The sequence below is a fragment of the Onychostoma macrolepis genome, chromosome 24 (assembly GCF_012432095.1).
Source record: "Onychostoma macrolepis isolate SWU-2019 chromosome 24, ASM1243209v1, whole genome shotgun sequence".
In the NCBI taxonomy this organism is placed as follows: Eukaryota; Metazoa; Chordata; class Actinopteri; order Cypriniformes; family Cyprinidae; genus Onychostoma; species Onychostoma macrolepis.
Window position 1 is genome coordinate 12,548,353 of NC_081178.1, and position 18,775 is coordinate 12,567,127.

At 36.6% G+C, this 18,775-nt stretch overlaps 2 protein-coding genes across 3 annotated transcripts in view; one reads left to right on the forward strand and one right to left on the reverse strand.

Moving 5' to 3' along the window:
• plcd1a (phospholipase C, delta 1a) overlaps positions 1-17,781 on the reverse strand; it is a 19,838-nt gene extending 2,057 nt beyond the window's left edge. Inside the window, exons 1-14 of one of the 2 annotated variants that reach the window (XM_058764761.1) lie at positions 17,585-17,781; positions 11,134-11,292; positions 5,881-6,109; positions 5,433-5,562; positions 4,965-5,193; positions 3,964-4,165; positions 3,718-3,862; positions 3,418-3,570; positions 1,972-2,121; positions 1,493-1,652; positions 1,242-1,358; positions 942-1,120; positions 237-372; positions 2-151 (exon numbers count right to left, since the gene is read on the reverse strand). In XM_058764761.1, coding sequence (XP_058620744.1) covers positions 2-151; positions 237-372; positions 942-1,120; positions 1,242-1,358; positions 1,493-1,652; positions 1,972-2,121; positions 3,418-3,570; positions 3,718-3,862; positions 3,964-4,165; positions 4,965-5,193; positions 5,433-5,562; positions 5,881-6,109; positions 11,134-11,292; positions 17,585-17,615 — 2,170 coding nt within the window. In that variant the 5' untranslated portion in view covers positions 17,616-17,781. Of the gene's footprint in view, position 1; positions 152-236; positions 373-941; positions 1,121-1,241; positions 1,359-1,492; positions 1,653-1,971; positions 2,122-3,417; positions 3,571-3,717; positions 3,863-3,963; positions 4,166-4,964; positions 5,194-5,432; positions 5,563-5,880; positions 6,110-11,133; positions 11,293-16,031; positions 16,608-17,584 lie in introns of those variants that run through there. The other variant, XM_058764760.1, reaches the window with a different exon arrangement.
• Positions 17,261-18,775, forward strand: part of dlec1 (DLEC1 cilia and flagella associated protein) — an 18,926-nt gene continuing 17,411 nt past the window's right edge. The window contains exon 1 of the mRNA XM_058764755.1: positions 17,261-17,408. Within this exon, the coding sequence (XP_058620738.1) occupies positions 17,364-17,408 (45 nt within the window). The 5' untranslated portion in view covers positions 17,261-17,363. The remainder of the gene's footprint in view (positions 17,409-18,775) is intronic.

The window sequence follows — 18,775 nt, forward strand, 5'->3', positions numbered from 1 at the left end:
CCATTCTGCATGCTGGTGAAGGGCAGCGTGTACAGGCCAACCAGGTCATTATGGGAAGCAGCGTCGTAGTCCTCCACCACAAACCGCACCAAAGCCAGTTCTGGCACGTAAATAGTGAACTGGAATTTTGTGTTCCACATAGGATTGAAACCTGTAACAAAAACGCTTCAGTAACCTGCACTATGGTAAAAAGCATTTGTTAAATGCGTAAGTGTAAATGGACTGTTGACACTTGCCATTGTTGTCAATGTGATGTGTCTGTTTGCTGGCGTTGTCGGCGGGCACACCGTAGATCTCCACCCTGACCTGAGGGTCCACGATAGACTTCTGCTTGTCTTTATTGATCTTAGGCAGCTGCTGGGCTGATATGATCTGAACAGACATATACAAGAATTGGTTTAGATATGTTTGCATTTGGTTTAGGGATGAATGATATTTCAGTGCCATCATTTAATAACACTGTTAAATGTCTATATCAAACCTCAAAATGAATATTTATTTTTCTTATATTTATTACATTGAATATTATAATGTTGTGATGCCTAAATTCTCTTGTAGCAATTAAACACAATTGGATTTCAGTTTTTACTGATTCATTTTTAATTAAAAGATTCTATTTTTAATGTACTCATTAATTTATTTTGTTTATTGTATCAGCCAGAATAACACTGTTAAATGTAATCGTTAGCAAACCTCAAAATGAATATTTATTTTTCATAATGTATATTATAATGTTGTAATGCCCAAATTCACTCGTAGCATTTAAAAATGAATGGACTTTAGCTTTTAGTGATTTTTTTTTTTTTAAATGAAAAAATAAATAAAAAGATATATTCATTATAAATTTTTCATTTATTTAATGTACTTATTTCTTTTTTATTTATTGTATCAGGCAGAATTTTAATATATATATTCATCCCTATTTTTTATTATTATCTCACCATGACATGCAAGTTCTTTTTCTTCAGCCAGGGGCCTACACTGAGGTTCTTGGGGTCAAACTGTGAGGCCGGGTCCCTCTGAAACTCTGGCTTAAGTATGTAGCCACACTTGCCATTAGGTAGAAAGCGGGCCTGATTCAGATCCATCTCCTTACCAGGAGTCTGGAAGTTTAGAGCCACTATAGACAATTTGAGGGATAAAAACATATTAAGTGGGTGTATGGAAGCACATGTAGATTATAAACAGGCTTTCTGAACTGCATCAGACTCATATTATCTCATATCGCAAGGGCTTTGCACCTATTTGGCAGCCGGCGTTCCACAGGGGCACTGGATTGTAGTTGGATGAATCAGTTCTGGAGCCGGCTGGGTAGATTCTGCTCAGCTTATCCATGTTGTGATGAATATATGCCGTACCTTCAAGAAATCACCAAAAATGTGTTCAAAAATGAGTATATTTTTTTTAGTTTGAGGCCCTATTGAGTGCTGCATTTTTGACATATGACATATTTTTGTAAGCCAACCTGGAAGTTAGAAACACCCTGGTTTACCTGAGTTTTCTGCCAGGTTCATTGCTTTGCTCTCCTTGAAGGAGGCCATTTCATAGAAAGCGTGGTTATCTCTTGAATGCTCGAAGTTGCTGAAATGGACACTTTTGCAGTAGATGACCAGGTCTGACAGCTCCTTAGCCAGCTTGATCTTTTTGGAACTCTACAACAATAATCAAAAATAGATTTTAATTACAGTTGGGCACAACTTCACACATGAAATAAAGGGATGCCAAATAAGCAGAACAAATCTGATGTCTGTCTCATGATTTGAATGGGGTTTTTGTGGTAATGTCTGTGACAGCTGAGTGTGCCGATTTGAACTCAACCTTATCTACCGCAGCTTTGTGTATGCAAATGAACTCCACGGACCTAAGTGTGCTTACTTTTTTTAAAGTTTGTATTCCAGTTTACATTTAAAAGAAAGCTGTTTGAAGCTGTTTGGTTGTTGGTCTCTGAGTGACTGTATGGCTTCTACACACCTTGTCCTTTGGTTTCTGTTCAGCCTCTTTGAGTTCAGCAGCCTCATCTTCCTCTGACACACTGTCCACATCCTCTGTGGTGTTGTTGTTGAATGCTGCATCCAGTTTGTTCAAACACTTGCCCTTGATCAGGAAACGTCCCTTCAGCTCCTACAAGCATAAACAGATGACACAAATACTTTTTCACTTTTTGTTGAAAATTAGATCTGATTATGCATTGAAATGTTCCATACACTACTGTTCAGAACATTTTGTGAAGTATTTTAATACATTTATACAGCAAGGATGTGTAAAATTGATCAAAAGTTACAATAAAGACTTTCAAATAAATGCTTTCTGTTCATCCACAAAAATATTAAGCAGCATAACTGATAATAAGAAGTGTTTCCAAATCAGCAAATTTGAATGATTTCTGAAGGATCATGATGTGACACTGAAGAGCTGCTAAAAATTCAGCTTCATCATCACAGGATTAAAAATGATATTTTAAAATAGAAAGTTATTTTATTCTAAACTGTAATAAATACAGCCTTAATGAGCATAACAGGATAGATAGAGGTTTTGTGAGAGAAATTCTAGATACCGCTCACATATTACAAATGGAACTGAAAGATGATGCTTTACTATTGTTTCTCTTCTTATTGTGTTTATGGGAGTTCATGGCTGAACCGCCCTCAGGCTGAAATACTAGAATCACCTTTGATTACCATCCTGCCATAGCTTCATTCAGAGAAACTGGCAGAACTTCTCAGTACGAGACGAAGCTCAGGGTTGAAACTTAATTCAAATAGGTCATCATCGTAAGGAACAGATTAAAAACAGATCCAGCTGCATGGATTCCAATGTGACACCATTCAGAAGCCCCTCCCACCTCACAACCAAAACAAGCACTTCAAATCCTGCCCGTCTGAACTTGTACCGTCTTGTCATTTGCCTTTCAGTCAGCAGCTCAAAAGCTTGATGAGTGTTTTGGTGAATCATCAGGAAGTGATAAATGGTTACCATAAAAAAAAGTTTCTCCATGTAATCGTGGCTCTACTGATAATCACTTCCTCAGTCTTCAGCTATTTGAATTCATGGATACAGAAGTAAACAGGAAGATTGCAGGGATGACGAGGAAGTCGTCTGAGGAAAGTAGGGTGTGGTGAAAAGAGATTTTAAGAGGTCATGCAGCTGGTTTAGCTTTAGAGAGCTGTCTCTGTTATCCACCAGGTGGCGATATGTAGAATCAACTAACGTATGCAGTTACACACATCATTTCTTTACAAAAGAACAAGAACTGAAAAAAAAGTGGTGTAGAACCTCACAGATTTCTAGTAAATTTCACAAGCAATTACAAAGAACTGACAAATTTTAAGCAGAAAACTGTATATGTAAAAAAAAAAAAATCATATTTTTACAGTGCAGTGGTGCAGGAAACATACATGTTATTTTTAGCGGTCTTACCTCAGGTCCTGGAAAACTTTTGGGCATTTGATGCCCCAGGGGTTGAGTGAGCAAAGCGCTGCCCAGGATGGAGGTTAAGTGATGGGCCATGATCTTCTGCTGCTCTGTGGAGCAATGGTTCTCCAAAGACAGGATCACTGGATACTGTGAGGTCTAGTGGAGCAAACATAACCCACTGAATGGATTCTGGTGTGAAACATCTCTATGACTCGCAACATCCTTTTGTTTGACGGACATCGATAGAAAACTTACACCTTGAAAGCAGTGGGCATTATTAGTTAACCACCTTTTTTTACTCACTTTGAAAGCATATTCTTTGATGGCCTTGATGACATCTTGGAAGAGCACTTTGGATGTGAGCGTATGGCCGTGGTAAATGACCGGCTCTCCGTTCGCACCGTCCCAGCAATCCAGTTCCACACAGCGACAGCTCTTCATCAGCGCTCTAAAAGACGAGAACTATTTTCTTACATTGCTTATGGATGAATGCTTAACGTGTTAATGCATAGTTGTTGAGACTTCTAGTGAAAGCAGACATGTTCGTACTTGATATAGGCTTCTGTGCTGCTAGGCCCCTTCAGCTGGTCCTCCATCAGATAGGTGTTGTGGGAAGAGGAAATTAAGTAATGATTGAGCGGCTGATGCATGTCTTGGTATATAGGTTTGTGGGCCGGGTTAAAGATGGAGCCTTCTTCATGGTTCAGGTACATCAGGAAACCATCTTTGCTCATGTACTTGTTCTGTTTGGCTTGGTAAATGTAAAAACACCGTATTACACTAAAATGTATTGTAAAAATACATGTTACTTATATTTTGTTACATGATACACCTGCTATTTTGATTGGGCAATTCAGTTTGCTTCAATATTGTTTATTTATAGTTTGTTATATAATGTTTATCTTCTGTTATCCACATTATATGTGAAATATTCCAAAATAACAGTTTTTTTTTTTTTTTTACTACATTTTAAAATGTAGTTTGTTCTTGTGATGGTGTCACACGATCCTTCAGAAATCATTCTAATATGCTGATTTGCAGCTCAAAAAACATTTATTTTTTTTAGTGCTGTCAAACGATTAATCGTGATTAATCACATCCAAAATACAAGTTTTTGTTTACATATTATATGTATGTGTACTGTTTATTTATTATGTATATAGAAATACACACACATACAGTATATATTTTGAAAATATTTACATGTATATACATTTATATTATCTATAAATATATTTAATATATAAACATAGCATATTTTTCTTAAATATATACATGCATGTGTTTGTATTTATATAATAAATATACACAGTACACACTCATATATTATGGAAACAAAAGCTTTTTTTTGGATGCGATTAATCGTTTGACCGCACTAATTTTTATTAATATTTAAAATGGCTGTTCTGCTTAATATTTTTTGTGGAAACCATGATGCTTTGATAAATAGCATAAATGTCTTTACTATCACTTTTGATCAGTTTAATGCATCCTATTAATGCAGCTATTAGTTATCTGATGTATTCTTCTGGTAATTTAAGTGCGCTTACCTGTCTCATCCACCTCATATTTCTCAATAAGCTTCTTTGCACTCTCCAAAGACACTGGCTCCCTCTGCTCATTTTGGAGAAAGTTCAACAGGTCGCCAGAGCTCATCTGTCCATTGGTACTAGCGTACTTCTCATAGATCACATCAATTTCCTCACGGTAAGTCAGTAAATCGTAAAAGTGTTTAATCTCAGATCCCTCCAGAGTGCCTGAGTTTGATGTGTCACATTTCTGCAATATTCAATAGCAAAAAATAAAAATGAAACCGTTCTTGAGGACCATCAACAGGAGACACCAACAACAACTTTCTTTGAAAATTTCAGCGAGCTCAAAAGCAACTTAAACATGTTGTTTTATTTAGTATTGTGTAGATAACTTGTAGGCTAAATCAGTGATTTAAACAAAAAAAATGCTATAAGCTTCTCACACAAGCTAAAATCAAAACAATAGATTTATGATTTGCCTCTCACCTTGAAAAGCATCTCAGCGTAACTGTCGTCCACCTCGATATTGATCTGACGTAGGAAATGCTTCAACTCCTTCAAGGACATTTTGTTGTCTGCGTTCTTGTCTGCCTTGCGCATGCAATTATAGATCCAGCTTTTTGGCTGATGTAAGGACTAAATATTTATAGTTATCAAGCTAAATCTTTTCTACTTATAAAAAAAAAAGGATTATATCAATGCTTATTACACATTTTACACACAGTACTTTTAGTGCAAGAAAGTATACATTTAAGTAACACTATAAGGTGACAGTCACACATATTACATAAGCAACCAAACTTAAACCTAACCCTAACCTTATATTAAATACATGTCACTTTGAAATGATGTGTAACCTAAATATGTTAAATCAATGTTTTCCTTTAATTACAACAGTGCTGAATGTGTTCAGAGAGCAGGCTGTTGAGGATACTGTTCGCTGTTCTGCTGTCGGTTGAGGCTGTGCATGCCAGTCATGATCTTCTCCAGACCGCTGACCCATCTCTTGGCCTCCTCTTTGGATGAGGCGATCAAGTCCAGGTTCTTTCGTCGACCTTTGAAGACAATGGAGAAGCAGCGGTCGTCTGCCAAGGAGTCAGTGTACTTCTGCAGCCCTTCAGTCTGACGGCCATACCGCACCGAATCGATGTCCTCAAGACTGACTGTAAAAGAGGCAAGAGATTGTCATTATTACTAATTTTAGAGCTTTAACTGACTGCATTTTGAACCTTTTGTGAATACAACTGCCTTTCACAAGAAATCTGTGGGCAGATTGATGAGAGAAACATCTGAACAGTGATTTACGTCAAAACAACAGCCTGAAGTCAAAGAGACACATTATTTCTAGGCTTATTTGATAAGGTCTGTACATGCAGTGGTGCATTATTTAAAGAGCATATTTTGACATCTAAAATTTTCCAAACTACCAAAAGACAAAGAAGTGCAAGAGGGTCCATCCTTTTTTTTTATTTTTATTTTTTTTAAGATTTTAGGGATCAATATGTTATCTCTAAGAGGGTTGTATGCAATTCAGTAATGAAACTGAAATTTAAATTGAGCAAACAGGAAACAGAATTGTAATTCCAATTTAAATTTAACTGAATAAAGCAGAAAAAAATGTGAAATCACTGCGCTCAACCAACACTTCAGGTGCGTAGATCAGTAAAAATCATAATGGCTTCAAATGAAAAAGCAGGATCTGCACTCAGTTGTATATTTCTTAATGATTTTAAGATTTTAAGATTCAAAAAGCACAAATAGATCATATCCATAAATCCATTTGTGCTTCTTGTATAATAAAAAAAATCCAAAAATCATTAAGAATCATACAACTGAGTGCGGATCCTGCTTTTTCATTTGAAGCCATTACGAGCCATGATCTACAACACTCCGAAGTGTTGGTTGAGCGCAGTGATTTCACATTTTTTTATTTAAATTTGATCAAATAGAATGGAATTAAATGGTAGTGAGTTAAACTGTATATAGCTGCTGCACAATTTTTAATTGTTTGATTAGTTAAATTATCCGTACATACAATGTATTTTCAGGTGATATTAATTATCTTTTTTTTTTTTTTTTTAATTCCCCTTGTAAAAATCTGTATTTACTTTATCAAAGAATTCTCAATCAAAGCACTGCTGTATGAAATACAACTCGACGCAGGCATCACGTCAGATAAGAAGGTGATAAGCTCAAAGGTGTCACCCTACTTGACGATTATTGAACGTGTTTGGCAAACACAGCTGTACATTACAATCAGTGAGACACAAGTGTGATTTCTGGAAATCTCTCTTGCAATGAATTCATGATCCTAAATAAAACAATTAGACAATCATGGCTTTCTGTGAAGAATCAGATCAGGGTTGGGTTGTGCGTACTCAGCCTACTGGAACAGAGCAAACACAACAGAAGCCACTTGCCATGAATACGGTACACTTCAAGACACGTGACAAAAACAGCAAAGGCACATTTAGATCTATTAGATATTTTAGATAAACTGTTCTGTATTATGAAACTAGTAGCTGGTTTTGTCTGTATCCCAATTGAGGTCTTTTTGACTGTCTTGATTTTGATATTAAATTATATTAAATTCATTTTTAATTCTTAACTAATTTATTACATTTATTTTTTGCTATGAATTATTGTTAATTTGAATTTTCCATGTAAATCAATGTATTTAAAATATTCCTTGAAATTTACAAAAATTACAAAACCACACAAATAAAGGTGTAAAGCTGTATCTAGTTCATGTAATACATCATTGAACCAAAGGTTGAGGACTTTCTTTCACTGACCATTTGATGGAAAAAGAAGAGCTTCACATCCTTATGTGTACAGTATTTGTGGAAAATGTCGAAAAAGCACAGCTGGAGATCATTTGCAGTTTTAGACGTGGCACACGCTCACAAAGGCAAATATGGGGACTGTAGGAGAACTATTTGGATAACACCCAATCTCAAGTGAACTGGTGAAAGAAAGCAGTGTCAAAAGCACGTTTAGCATCCTTCAGATTCCACTCAAACAAGCTGACAGAAAGGAAACATTGTGCTTGGCCAAATTCTGACCTCTGTTTTCTGATTTTGTCAGATAATTATTGTTACATCGAATGTATTGTATAAAATACAGTGTCTGAAATACTATTTCAAGATGAAAACAGCGACTTTCAGGTTAATAATTGTTCCAACACCTTTTTAAGGTGAAGTGGGTTGATCTTTTTTGATTTAATGTAGTGATCATGCAAAGATTAAACACTTCACCTTTAAACATGATTGCTCATTTACTAAATACGTCTGGTTTTTAAACCACATCCTGTGAGGTGCTTTTTCTCAGATCCTCCGAGCCGCCCTATTTGAGATATAATTGATGTCATGGAAGAACTATTGTGGGCAGTAAAGTTCAATACTTAGTGTAAAATAAAAATAGCAACTGTGATGTGCTAGCAAGAGCTTTTAAACACATATCAGGGCTCTGAATTAGCCTCATATAGCCTCTGTAATATGTTACGGTATAGTGGGATGTTGACCATGTGACCTTTCATTGTGTTCTGCTGGAGGCGGGAATAATAAACTCATGACAAACACCCTAAACAGGGGCAAAATCTGTTCATTGTTGTACAGATAATAGCGTCAAACTATGAAACGGGGCATAGGTTGATGTTTTATTCAAACTGTCTCTGTCCAACAGGATTTAAAAGACGAACATGTTCATTGTCCCATTTCTGGATAGTTTTACTGCATCAGCACTAATGTTTGATAAAAACAATCTGTTATGTTTCCCACCCTTTCAAGCCCATTTAACTTGAGATAAACTTGGCACCATCACTATAAGATAATAAAAACCTCACTTCCTGTGCGTAAAAACATGATCTTCTCGCATTTAACTAGCCAAAATTTTAACTATTAGCTCCAATGGCAAGTCTCTGAATCAACCTGTAACTTTTCAATACTTCGAAAGATCCTACTTGTTTTGAGGTACATTTTCCACCATTTATGTCATAAAAAGAAGCCAAAATGCTTCGACAACATGTGCAATCCATCTAATCATCATTCCTGGCCAAGCCTGTCAAAACACCCAAATAATGGGCGAAAATATCATGTGACCAGGCCCAGAGGTTTTCCCTGCTGATATCTGGTGTTTTCACTAGAATCCTTTGATTTTGTTTGGTCCTGGTTTCCTTAATCACACACATGCAGGACAAAGAGGAGGCAGCCACAGTCTGGCAGACAGCAGATAAAGAGGTCTGATCTGAGGCCTTTGGCTTGGAGGAACCAGGCCGGAAGCTAAGAGGAGCAGAAGCCTCTGGACAACATGTGGGGAAAAGATTTAATATCACCACAAAATTTCGTTCCCCTCCTCTCTGGTCATTTTGTCAAGAGATGTTTCCTTTCCGCTCAACTCAAAGCCTTTTCTGGCCTTGCAGGCGGTAAAAATGTTTGTGGAGGAAAGTGAAGGACAGGTCTAACTGTTTTTGACCCTGACTGTGAAAAACCAGCTAAAGTCATTTCTACATAAAATCATCCTTCATAAGGTAAACAGCATTCTGTGAAAATGTAACCTTGATATCTTTAACTCTGACCGAGTAAGGCCATGTCAAAGATTTAAATCATTGTAAAATTAATGGTTGAAATCAAACTTTGATGCTTGTTATCTCTTAATTAGGTTTTGAGACTTCAGCCTGAATTTCACAGACAGATTCACATTTGTTTACAGCTGCAGACTAAAAAGATGGGTTTACAGGATGTCAGCATGAGATCATTTATCGAAAGGAAATTATACAAGGTTATTCAATTACAGTGTATCAAGATACAACATGTTTTAATTAGGTATTTGTATTACGTTATTATATATGATAATTGCATATACATACACACAAACACACATATTGTGTATGATCTGTTTTCTATTTTAAAATCATAATTTATATTTCTGATAGCAAAGCTGAGTTTTCAGCATCATTACTCCAGTCTTCAGTGTCACGTGATCCTTCAGAAATCATTCTAATATGCTGATTTTGTGCTCAATAAATGTTATCATCAATGTTGAAAACATTTGTGCTGCTTAATATTTTTGATTCATTTTCTGCAGGATTTTTTGATGAACAGCATTTACTTAAAATATCTTTTTTTTTTTTTTTGTAACATTGTACTGTAAATGTATTTACTGTCATACCACAGCCATATCACCCTGCAGGCCAAGACCGTTTGCCCATGGAAGCTAAGCAGGGCTGAGCCTGGTCAGTTCCTGGATGGGAGACCTCCTGGGAAAACTAGGTAGCTGTTGGTAGAGGTGTTAGTGAGACCAGCAGGGGGTGCTCACCCTGTGGTCTGTGTGGGTCCTAACGCCCCAGTATAGTGATGGGGACACTATACTGTCAAAAGAGCACCGTCTTTCGGATGAGATGTTAAACCGAGGTCCTGACTCTCTGTGGTCATTAAAAATCCCATGACACTCATCGTAAAGAGTAGGGGTGTAACCCCGGTGTCCTGGCCAAATTCCCGCCACTGGCCCTTGTCAATCATGGCCTCCTAATAATCCCCATCCACTTGATTGGCTCTATGACACTCTCTCCTCTCCACCTGTAGCTGGTGTGTGGTGAGCGCACTGGCGCCGTTGTGCTGTGGCTGCCGTCGCATCATCCAAGTGGATGCTGCACACTGGTGGTGGTTGAGGAGAGACCCCCCCACATGATTGTAAAGCGCTTTGGGTGTATAGCAATACACAATAAAAGCGCTATATAAATGCTTCATTCATTCATTCATTTCCATCAGATTATTTTAATTACCGAGCTACTGAATAAAAGTATGAATTTCTTCCTAAATAAAATCTTACTGACATCAAACTTTTGAATGGTAGTGTAGTATATAAAATATTTTTCTTATTTTTTATTTCATTAAATATTTAATTTTACACACAAAAAAATATTTTAGTTGTAAGTGTGTTTAATAATATCTATTTATGGCATCATCGTTTTGTAACCCTGAACATTCATGTGTTTCCTGATCAAAATAGCCAATACAAAACGAGTTGTTTTGGCAGCTTAGTTGTATTCACAAATTTACAGTGTTTTGCTTATTATACCAAAATCTATTATTTCAAGTAAAATCTGATCCTTCATGATAAGACCAAATCCTCTTCTCCTCATCTCTCTCAAACAGACACTGAATAAAGGGACAGCGGAGACACTTACAGCTGGAGTCTTTCTTGAATCTCTTGCTGGTCTGTTGCCACACAGTCTTGCAGTCTTCATTCAGCCGAAAGTAGCGGGTCTTCCTCCATGACCTTGACTTCACCTTTACTAGGTCTCCACCTTTCAGCAAAAACTGCAGGTCTGGGTCTTCCTCCAGACCTAAAGGTCAAGAAAATGTCAAGTTCATGCATCAGTGCGAATGGATTTCATAAAATGTCATAAAATGTTCAAAGTCCACCGTCTTAAGTCTCTCAATTTATGAGAACTTTGGAAGCCTAAATATAGAACCTTTGGTATTTTAGAACCAAATTCAAAACTACCTGGGGTCAATGCTGAGTCACGTAAAGGTCAAGGCCATGAATGCCCTGACACACCTCTCTCCAGACAAAAGCAAAAATGAACTTGCAGAATTTACAAGGCTTTGCTCGAGGTCATAACCTGCTGGGTGAGTTATAAGTATGGTAAAGGTTACTGTAAATGCGCCCAGATTTTCATTGATACTCTGTATATCTATACACTATAAAGTCCAAATCAGGTTTTTACTTTAATGAAAATAAATGATATGTTTAACCATTCCAATTGTTGGTAAATTTCTAGAATCGTTCCCTTTCAGTAAGTTTGAACAATATAAACACTATACAATATATCATTATGCCTTATTATATTCAGTTTATGAAGTATTGTATTGATTTTTGACTCTTTATTAAAGTATCATAAATAGTACTCATAGTCTGAAAGATACGTCTGACATGTATTGACCACATACATCCACCCACACAGCATTTTTCCATATTGCAATGATATTGTGGTTATCTTTTCTTGCCGAAACCACAAACCCACAATGCTGATAGTAAAGATTAGCAATAAAATCATTTGCATCACTCACAGAGATTCTTGTGTGAATATATAGAGATCATATGCTTCACATGTTTTTAACAGTACAAAAAAACAAAACAAATTTTTTTTTAAATACATATACAAAAAGATATCCATAAGCAGAACATTATACTTGTTTTTTGAGTTATGGCTTTGAAATAGTCTTTACTGATTTTGGATATTACACATACAAATATCCAAAGAAGATATGCAAAGAATCCTAAAAAAAAAAAAATGTCACAGTTTCTACAAAAATATGAAGCAGCACAACTGTTTTCAAAATTTATAAGAAGAAGAAATGTTTCTTGAGCAAATCACCATATATATGAATCATATACCCAGTTCGCTTAATATACTGAGTTCACTTTCCAAATAGCCATATGATCTGTATTGTAAATTTTAGGATCAATTTTCAAACAATTATGCATCTATAAAGCAAGACAAAGATAACCACAATATTACTGCAACATGGAAAAATGTGTATGTGCATGGGTGTGTTTGTAGTCAATTCATGTCAATGCTGCAATAAAAGATCAGTCATTCCATAAAATGCTTTCACATCCTTTTCATGAGTGGCTAAATTTGGAACGATAAAATCTTGCGGTTAACGCCTGAAACATCTCGAAGAGACGCAAAGCCATTGTCCCCCAGCTATCATACTGCTGCTATCAGAGTGATAAATGCACCTGTTTGAAGTCTGTCGTGATGGCCTTAATTGGCTCAACAGTTGAATTATGAATATCTCCAGCTTCTCTGACCCAAGGGTGTGGGCACAACCACAACATTGCAGGCATTTTTTCACGAGCTGTTGCCACAGAGGCTGTTTATGAGGCTCTGGCTGCACTCGAGCAGAAGGCGGAGAAATGGTGAAAAAGTTGAGCTGATTTCAGAAAGGCCTTTGAAAAGGGGCTGAAAACATTTTCTGTGCTGGGGTGGTTGCTTGTGTTTACTCGGAAAACTGTGTTAAGGTTTTATTTTGATGACTGATACTAGTGTTATAGCATTTTTGAAAAGGGTGAGGCCTTTAACATTTAGGAAAATGCGCATCAGACTTTTTATCTCATTCAAATCATACTCCAGAGGTATCCAGAATGCAAATGTAGATGTCGCCAACTTCAAATACTCTGCTGACTTCTAATTGCTGTGATCTTCAAAGAAATTATAGAAACAAGGCCAGGTATGATTTGCAAAGTGGATTTCAGCTTTTCAGCAAACGGGGAAAAAAATGTAATTCAAATTTGTAAAGGCTGTCCAAAACAAACCTGGGCATTAGTAAATTACTGAGTATATTATAGTGAAATATTTAAAGGGATAGTTCACCCAAAAATGAAAATTCTGTCATTAATTACTATCATCACCTTAAGACCTTTGATCATCTTCGGAACATAAATTAAGATTTTTTTTTTTATGAAATCTGAGAGCTTTCTGACCCTCCATAGACAACAAGCCACTTTTCTACTGTCGGGCCAGTGCTTTAAACGGGCACTATTAAACATTATTATATTTTTATGACATACGCAGAGCATAGACGAGACTTAAGACAGATAAAATATGTTACTAAATTAAATACACGATTGTGATAGAGAATGAGAAGCTGATGTCTGATTTCTTCAAGCGGTCGTATGTACCACGTTTACTATGGTAACGTTAATGGCTAGCGTGCATAGTTTTTTGCATCGCTAATTGTATGGTGATTTTAATCCACATCGGATCTCAAACAGTTATTTCAAACACTCGCTGCTGTCTGAAAGTGAATCTTGAGCTAAAATTATTTTAAAAGTCTTGGTGTTATAGCTGCTAACTTAATGAAATGATCCGCAGTGCTGACGCTCTCCAGACACGCAGAAACTCCGCCTTAGTTCATAACCACTCCTCTAACCCCATTTGGCCCCTTTGGCACAATCAAGCCCCGGAAGTGACAGTGGAAATGCAGGCTGGCCCTGGCATGCACTAGCACGCCTGCTTTTGGCCCGACAGTGGAAATGCTACCACATTCAAGGCCCAGAAAGGTAGTAAGAACATTGTTAAAATAGTCCTTGTGACATCAGTGGTTCAATCGCAGGTTCAGAAAGCTCTCGGATTTCATCAAAAATACCTTCATTTGTGTTCTGAAGATGAACAAAGATCTTAAGGTGATGATACACAGGGCAACTTTTTGACCCTTGGTAAAACACAAAGTTGACTTTCAAAGACTTTACTATCATGCACAGATTATCGGTAAACTGTATCAATTCAATATGGCAGCAAATTCTGAATTTTCTGGTTATACAATCTGATGAATTTCTGATGAATTTTTTCATTGTGCAGTATTTCAGTGCAGTATTTAGTTCCAGATCAGTACGTCTAGAAGTTTGTGAGTCATGTCAAAGACAGCTGACTAAGATGTTATGCAACTCAGCATGTGTGTAACTAAAAAAAAAAAGAGCCTTTTTCTTATCTTTCTAGCCTGAATTGAAACCTGAATGAAATTCCATTTGTCCATTGAACACAAAAAGGTTATTTTAAGCATAATGTGCACACTGTCCTTTCCTGTACAATAAAAGCGAATGGTGACCACAGCTGTCAAGAAAGATTTTCAAAGCAAGCAAATACAAACTTTTTGGTCTCATCCTCAGACAAAGCTAACATATGACTTTAAAATACTTGTAATATAGCGCATAAGTTGTACCATCATTAAGAAGAATTTTATGGTGCTTTTTTTGTCATTTTGGAGCTTTACAGCCCCCATCCACTTTGTGCCCCAAAATACTAGTTAGCCATCATCATTTTGCCATTTTATGCCCATTCGTCTTCCAATAACTAGATATCACTGCATAATAGTATTGCATTGTACATTAGATATTTTTAAGTCTTACAGTGACTGTAGTCAGATTTAAATGTTTATATGGCATTATCAACAGAATGCTTAAAATCTGCGCTACATGTTGTAATTTTTTTTTCCGGATCAACCTCAATGTAATTAAAATTTGCATGAAAGCACTTTATTTTGATTATTGAAATGTATGTAAACATAGCAACTGAAGCATTTAAATCCATTCAGTTTCAGGACACTGCAACAAAATAAATGACGATGATAATGCTATTTCATGTGTTTTGAGGCCACTGTCATAAAATTTTTCCATTTAACTGGAATTTCCATCTAAGAAGCCCCAAGTGCCACTATTTTCTTCAGGAAAGATAGAAATGTGAATGAGAAGTCTTAATTTAACCTTGATTTTTCATCACTGGAAGGTAGCCAGAGATTAAACTGTGATAAATCAACTGTCAAAACCATTCATTCTTTCCTTGGAAAAGTTTTGTAATCCTACTCTCTGTTTTTCAGTAAAAAAAAACAACCAAAACAAAACAGATCTTCTCTGCTGTATTTGGCTGGAATGTCATTTAACAAACAGCAAAACATCAAAAAAAAAAAAAAAGCTGAGCAGCAAAATACCCTTGACTCATTCCTCATTCCAAATATTAAAAAAGTGTATCATACACTTTTATGAAATAAACAGTCATGGATGTTTGTGACATGCAAATAAACATCCTTTTCATCATGGCATTTTGTGAATGTTCTTGATGTTTAATTCATTTTAATCCTTTATATTTAGAGTGCAGCTTCTTACAGCAAACAAAAAGTCTGATTTGATCTGACTTGTGCAAGATGATGTAGCAGCGATTGGTTGACACATCTAATAATATCTATTATTATAGATTATATATAGATCATGATCTAATAATCAGCGTGCACGTTCCATAAACCAAACTTCGTGCTATTTCAAATTCTGTATGAGCGGTTAATGTTATTTTATAAAACCTTGCACAGTCACTTAAATGTTTACATTGTTTACAACATTTACAGTGAGTACGAGCTCTTCTCTTACTTTTTGCAGTTTACATGAGACCCCATTTGTATGGTTTTACAGTAATAGTAATAAAAACTATAACTGCGGTTTTGGTGGAAACTTTACTTTCTGGGACTTTCATGCAGTTTAGTCCACGGAGGGCTATTTAATGCCCGACACAAATGCAACACCCACCTATGCGTTTCCCATTCTCTTGTGCCACGATCTTGCACTGTTCTTGGTAAACTAACTCCTGGGATTTCGTCCTTTTGCGAAGCTTACGCACACAAGACATGGCCGAAATTCCTCAACGAGATCGACTGTAATCGGCTTAACGTTAGTTTTTCTAGAAAAATAACATGAGGCGAGAAAAACCATGACGTTTGCGAGTCTCTTTCTATGGGCGGGTTCTAAACCTGCAAAAATCATCCTATTGTGTTTTTATGATTCACTTGCTCTGTGTATCTCAGGTTTTCGCATCTATACGTCGTTATGGCATGCTCTGTGGTATTTAAATATATAATGCTGTAATAACAACATGTGTAACGTAATATTTTTGTCTGTTGGTACCGTTTTCTAGGCCTGCTTAAACACAAACCCATTTTACGTCCTCCTGATAGAGGTTACCGTGTAAACGTTTACATTTTGCCTGTTGCCTACAAACGTGGCTTCTCCTTTGAGGCATTTCGCTTATGGAAGAATCTTTGAACGTTTTGAACGAATCCTTTAAATGGAAGATTCGGTCTGGTTTGACTCCTAGCTATTCAGTTTGCTGAAGTTTCTCCCGTTTAAAAAGCAGGATTGCTGGCCAAAACGCGAACCAATAGCATTCCAGGCGGGTTGTGATGGAGCATTTCATTGGCTGGACCTGCTGAACGCACCGCCCCCTTCACAGCGGTGTTAAATGAGACAAACTAAATAAACTGGATATCTACATCTGCTTCTGCTGACCAACTGAAGTGGCGGCATGTCTTTCTATTCAGTTCAGCTTTTGAGTTAAACTCTTTAACAAAGAGTGAACATTGATAAACAGTTATTCCTGTATTCTTATAGTTTATTAAAGTCACAAACATAACATTTCTAAGGAAACTAGATGTGATTTGAACAAATCAGTGAGCGAATCTAAATGAATATTTTAGTGAACCGAGTCACTTTGATGAATCACTAGCTCAGACGTAATTTGACATTGGGCGCCTTCTTCTGGTCGAATCATCTCGTGACATTAGTTAACGTCTTGCTGAACTTGTGTTGGTGCAAGAAAAAAATATGTTATATATATAACCATAAGCTACATTAGCTCAGTAGTGTGTAGCCTATTTGTTTGTAAGCTGCAATGCTCATAAATGACACGGTTTTATTGTGAACTCCTGCATCTGTTTTTAAAGCTGTGTATTAAAGTTCCTGTATGTAGGACAATTCAGCAAACTCCTGAAGTTATGGAAAATGTTCTATGAGGGCACTAAATATGAGGCTCCTCTACATTTAATAGCAGTTCTGAGTGTGCAACAATAAAAACAAGATGGTCACATGTATCATGACTGGGAAAAGAACCTCACGAAAGCAAAAAACAAGGTAAATTCTCTTACAAATTGTGTTTCAGAGCAAATTGCTTTGTATAAAGTCTGTGGTATTGTAACATTCAAATGGTCACATTATGGTGTTCACACAGGCATTATGAATATTGACTCTACAAAACAAATGTATTCACTTCTCGCGCGGAATACTCATGAAATCACTGTAAAACTTACCGAATCTGCCGGCATTTCCATTGACTTCCATGATTCTTTCTGTTGTTTTATTTAGCGTTTGCTTTCAGTCGTTGTATATTCCAGTTGGAAAAAGACCTTTCGCGTCCCAAAGCCACTCAGAGCAGCCCAGATACTGACTGGGATGAGTACAGCCCGTGTCCTAAACCATCCACTGACAGGAAAGTTCAATGCGCTGTTGTGTGTGGAACCCGCCTATTACTAGTGTAGTATCGAGAATTCGCCTACACCCACAACACCGGTCTTTCAAGTCTCTCTCAATGATGCACTGAAAAATTGCATTTGTTTCCACCCCTTATGAACGACTACAGTGTAGCCTAATTCAGAAACGTGTCTGCTTTCTTGGTAATTTCCAGAAGGAGCTCTAGTCTGGCTACAGTTGGTTTTGATTCATTTCTTCAGAAATCCACTCTTGTCATGTAATTCCACTCTTGAGAGTGCTCTTCAAAGACTACATTCTGTAGTTGCATCACAGTTGCATTCTTAATCTGACCCTCCGCCTAGATGCGTTTCATAAGCATCTTATCATTTAGGTGTAAGGACATAAAAGTCAGTAGTCTTTGATTTATATTCAGTGTTTTCAGATTGAACCATGTTTCATTATTTCATCTGTGGGGGTCTGTGAGACTTCATGCTACAGCTTGTTTTCTTGTTTTGTTTTTATGGTCCACTTCTGGATGGATTTATCTGAATATGGGACTTTGCATTAAATGAAAGGCTATTTATTTGTTTAGTTACATATTAGTGATTTATTGACTGTGTTGCATCCGGGGCCAGATAGATGGGACAAAATCAGAACACTTCCAATCGGTCTGTCTTCACAATAACCGAACAAGTCTAATTTTGTTGTAGAGCAAAGTAGGGTGTGAAGCAAAGTCCAATAGCATACAGTTCATACAGTCTCTTTGCTTTATGATGATGGGGAGTTTGAAAATATCCTGCCTGACAACTTTTAGCACACCCTTTAAAACTGCCAAGCCATACCTGATCCATGGTATGTAGAGGTGTGCATGTTATTTTTTGGATCGGGTAATGTTATGGCATTCATTTTTGGCTATGTTGCATATGTATACCATCAGTAACTACCACTAACACCACTTGGCTTTCCCATTAGGTACCTATATATAAGTAATATACAGTATTTAAATTATTATAATTTTAAATAACTGTTTT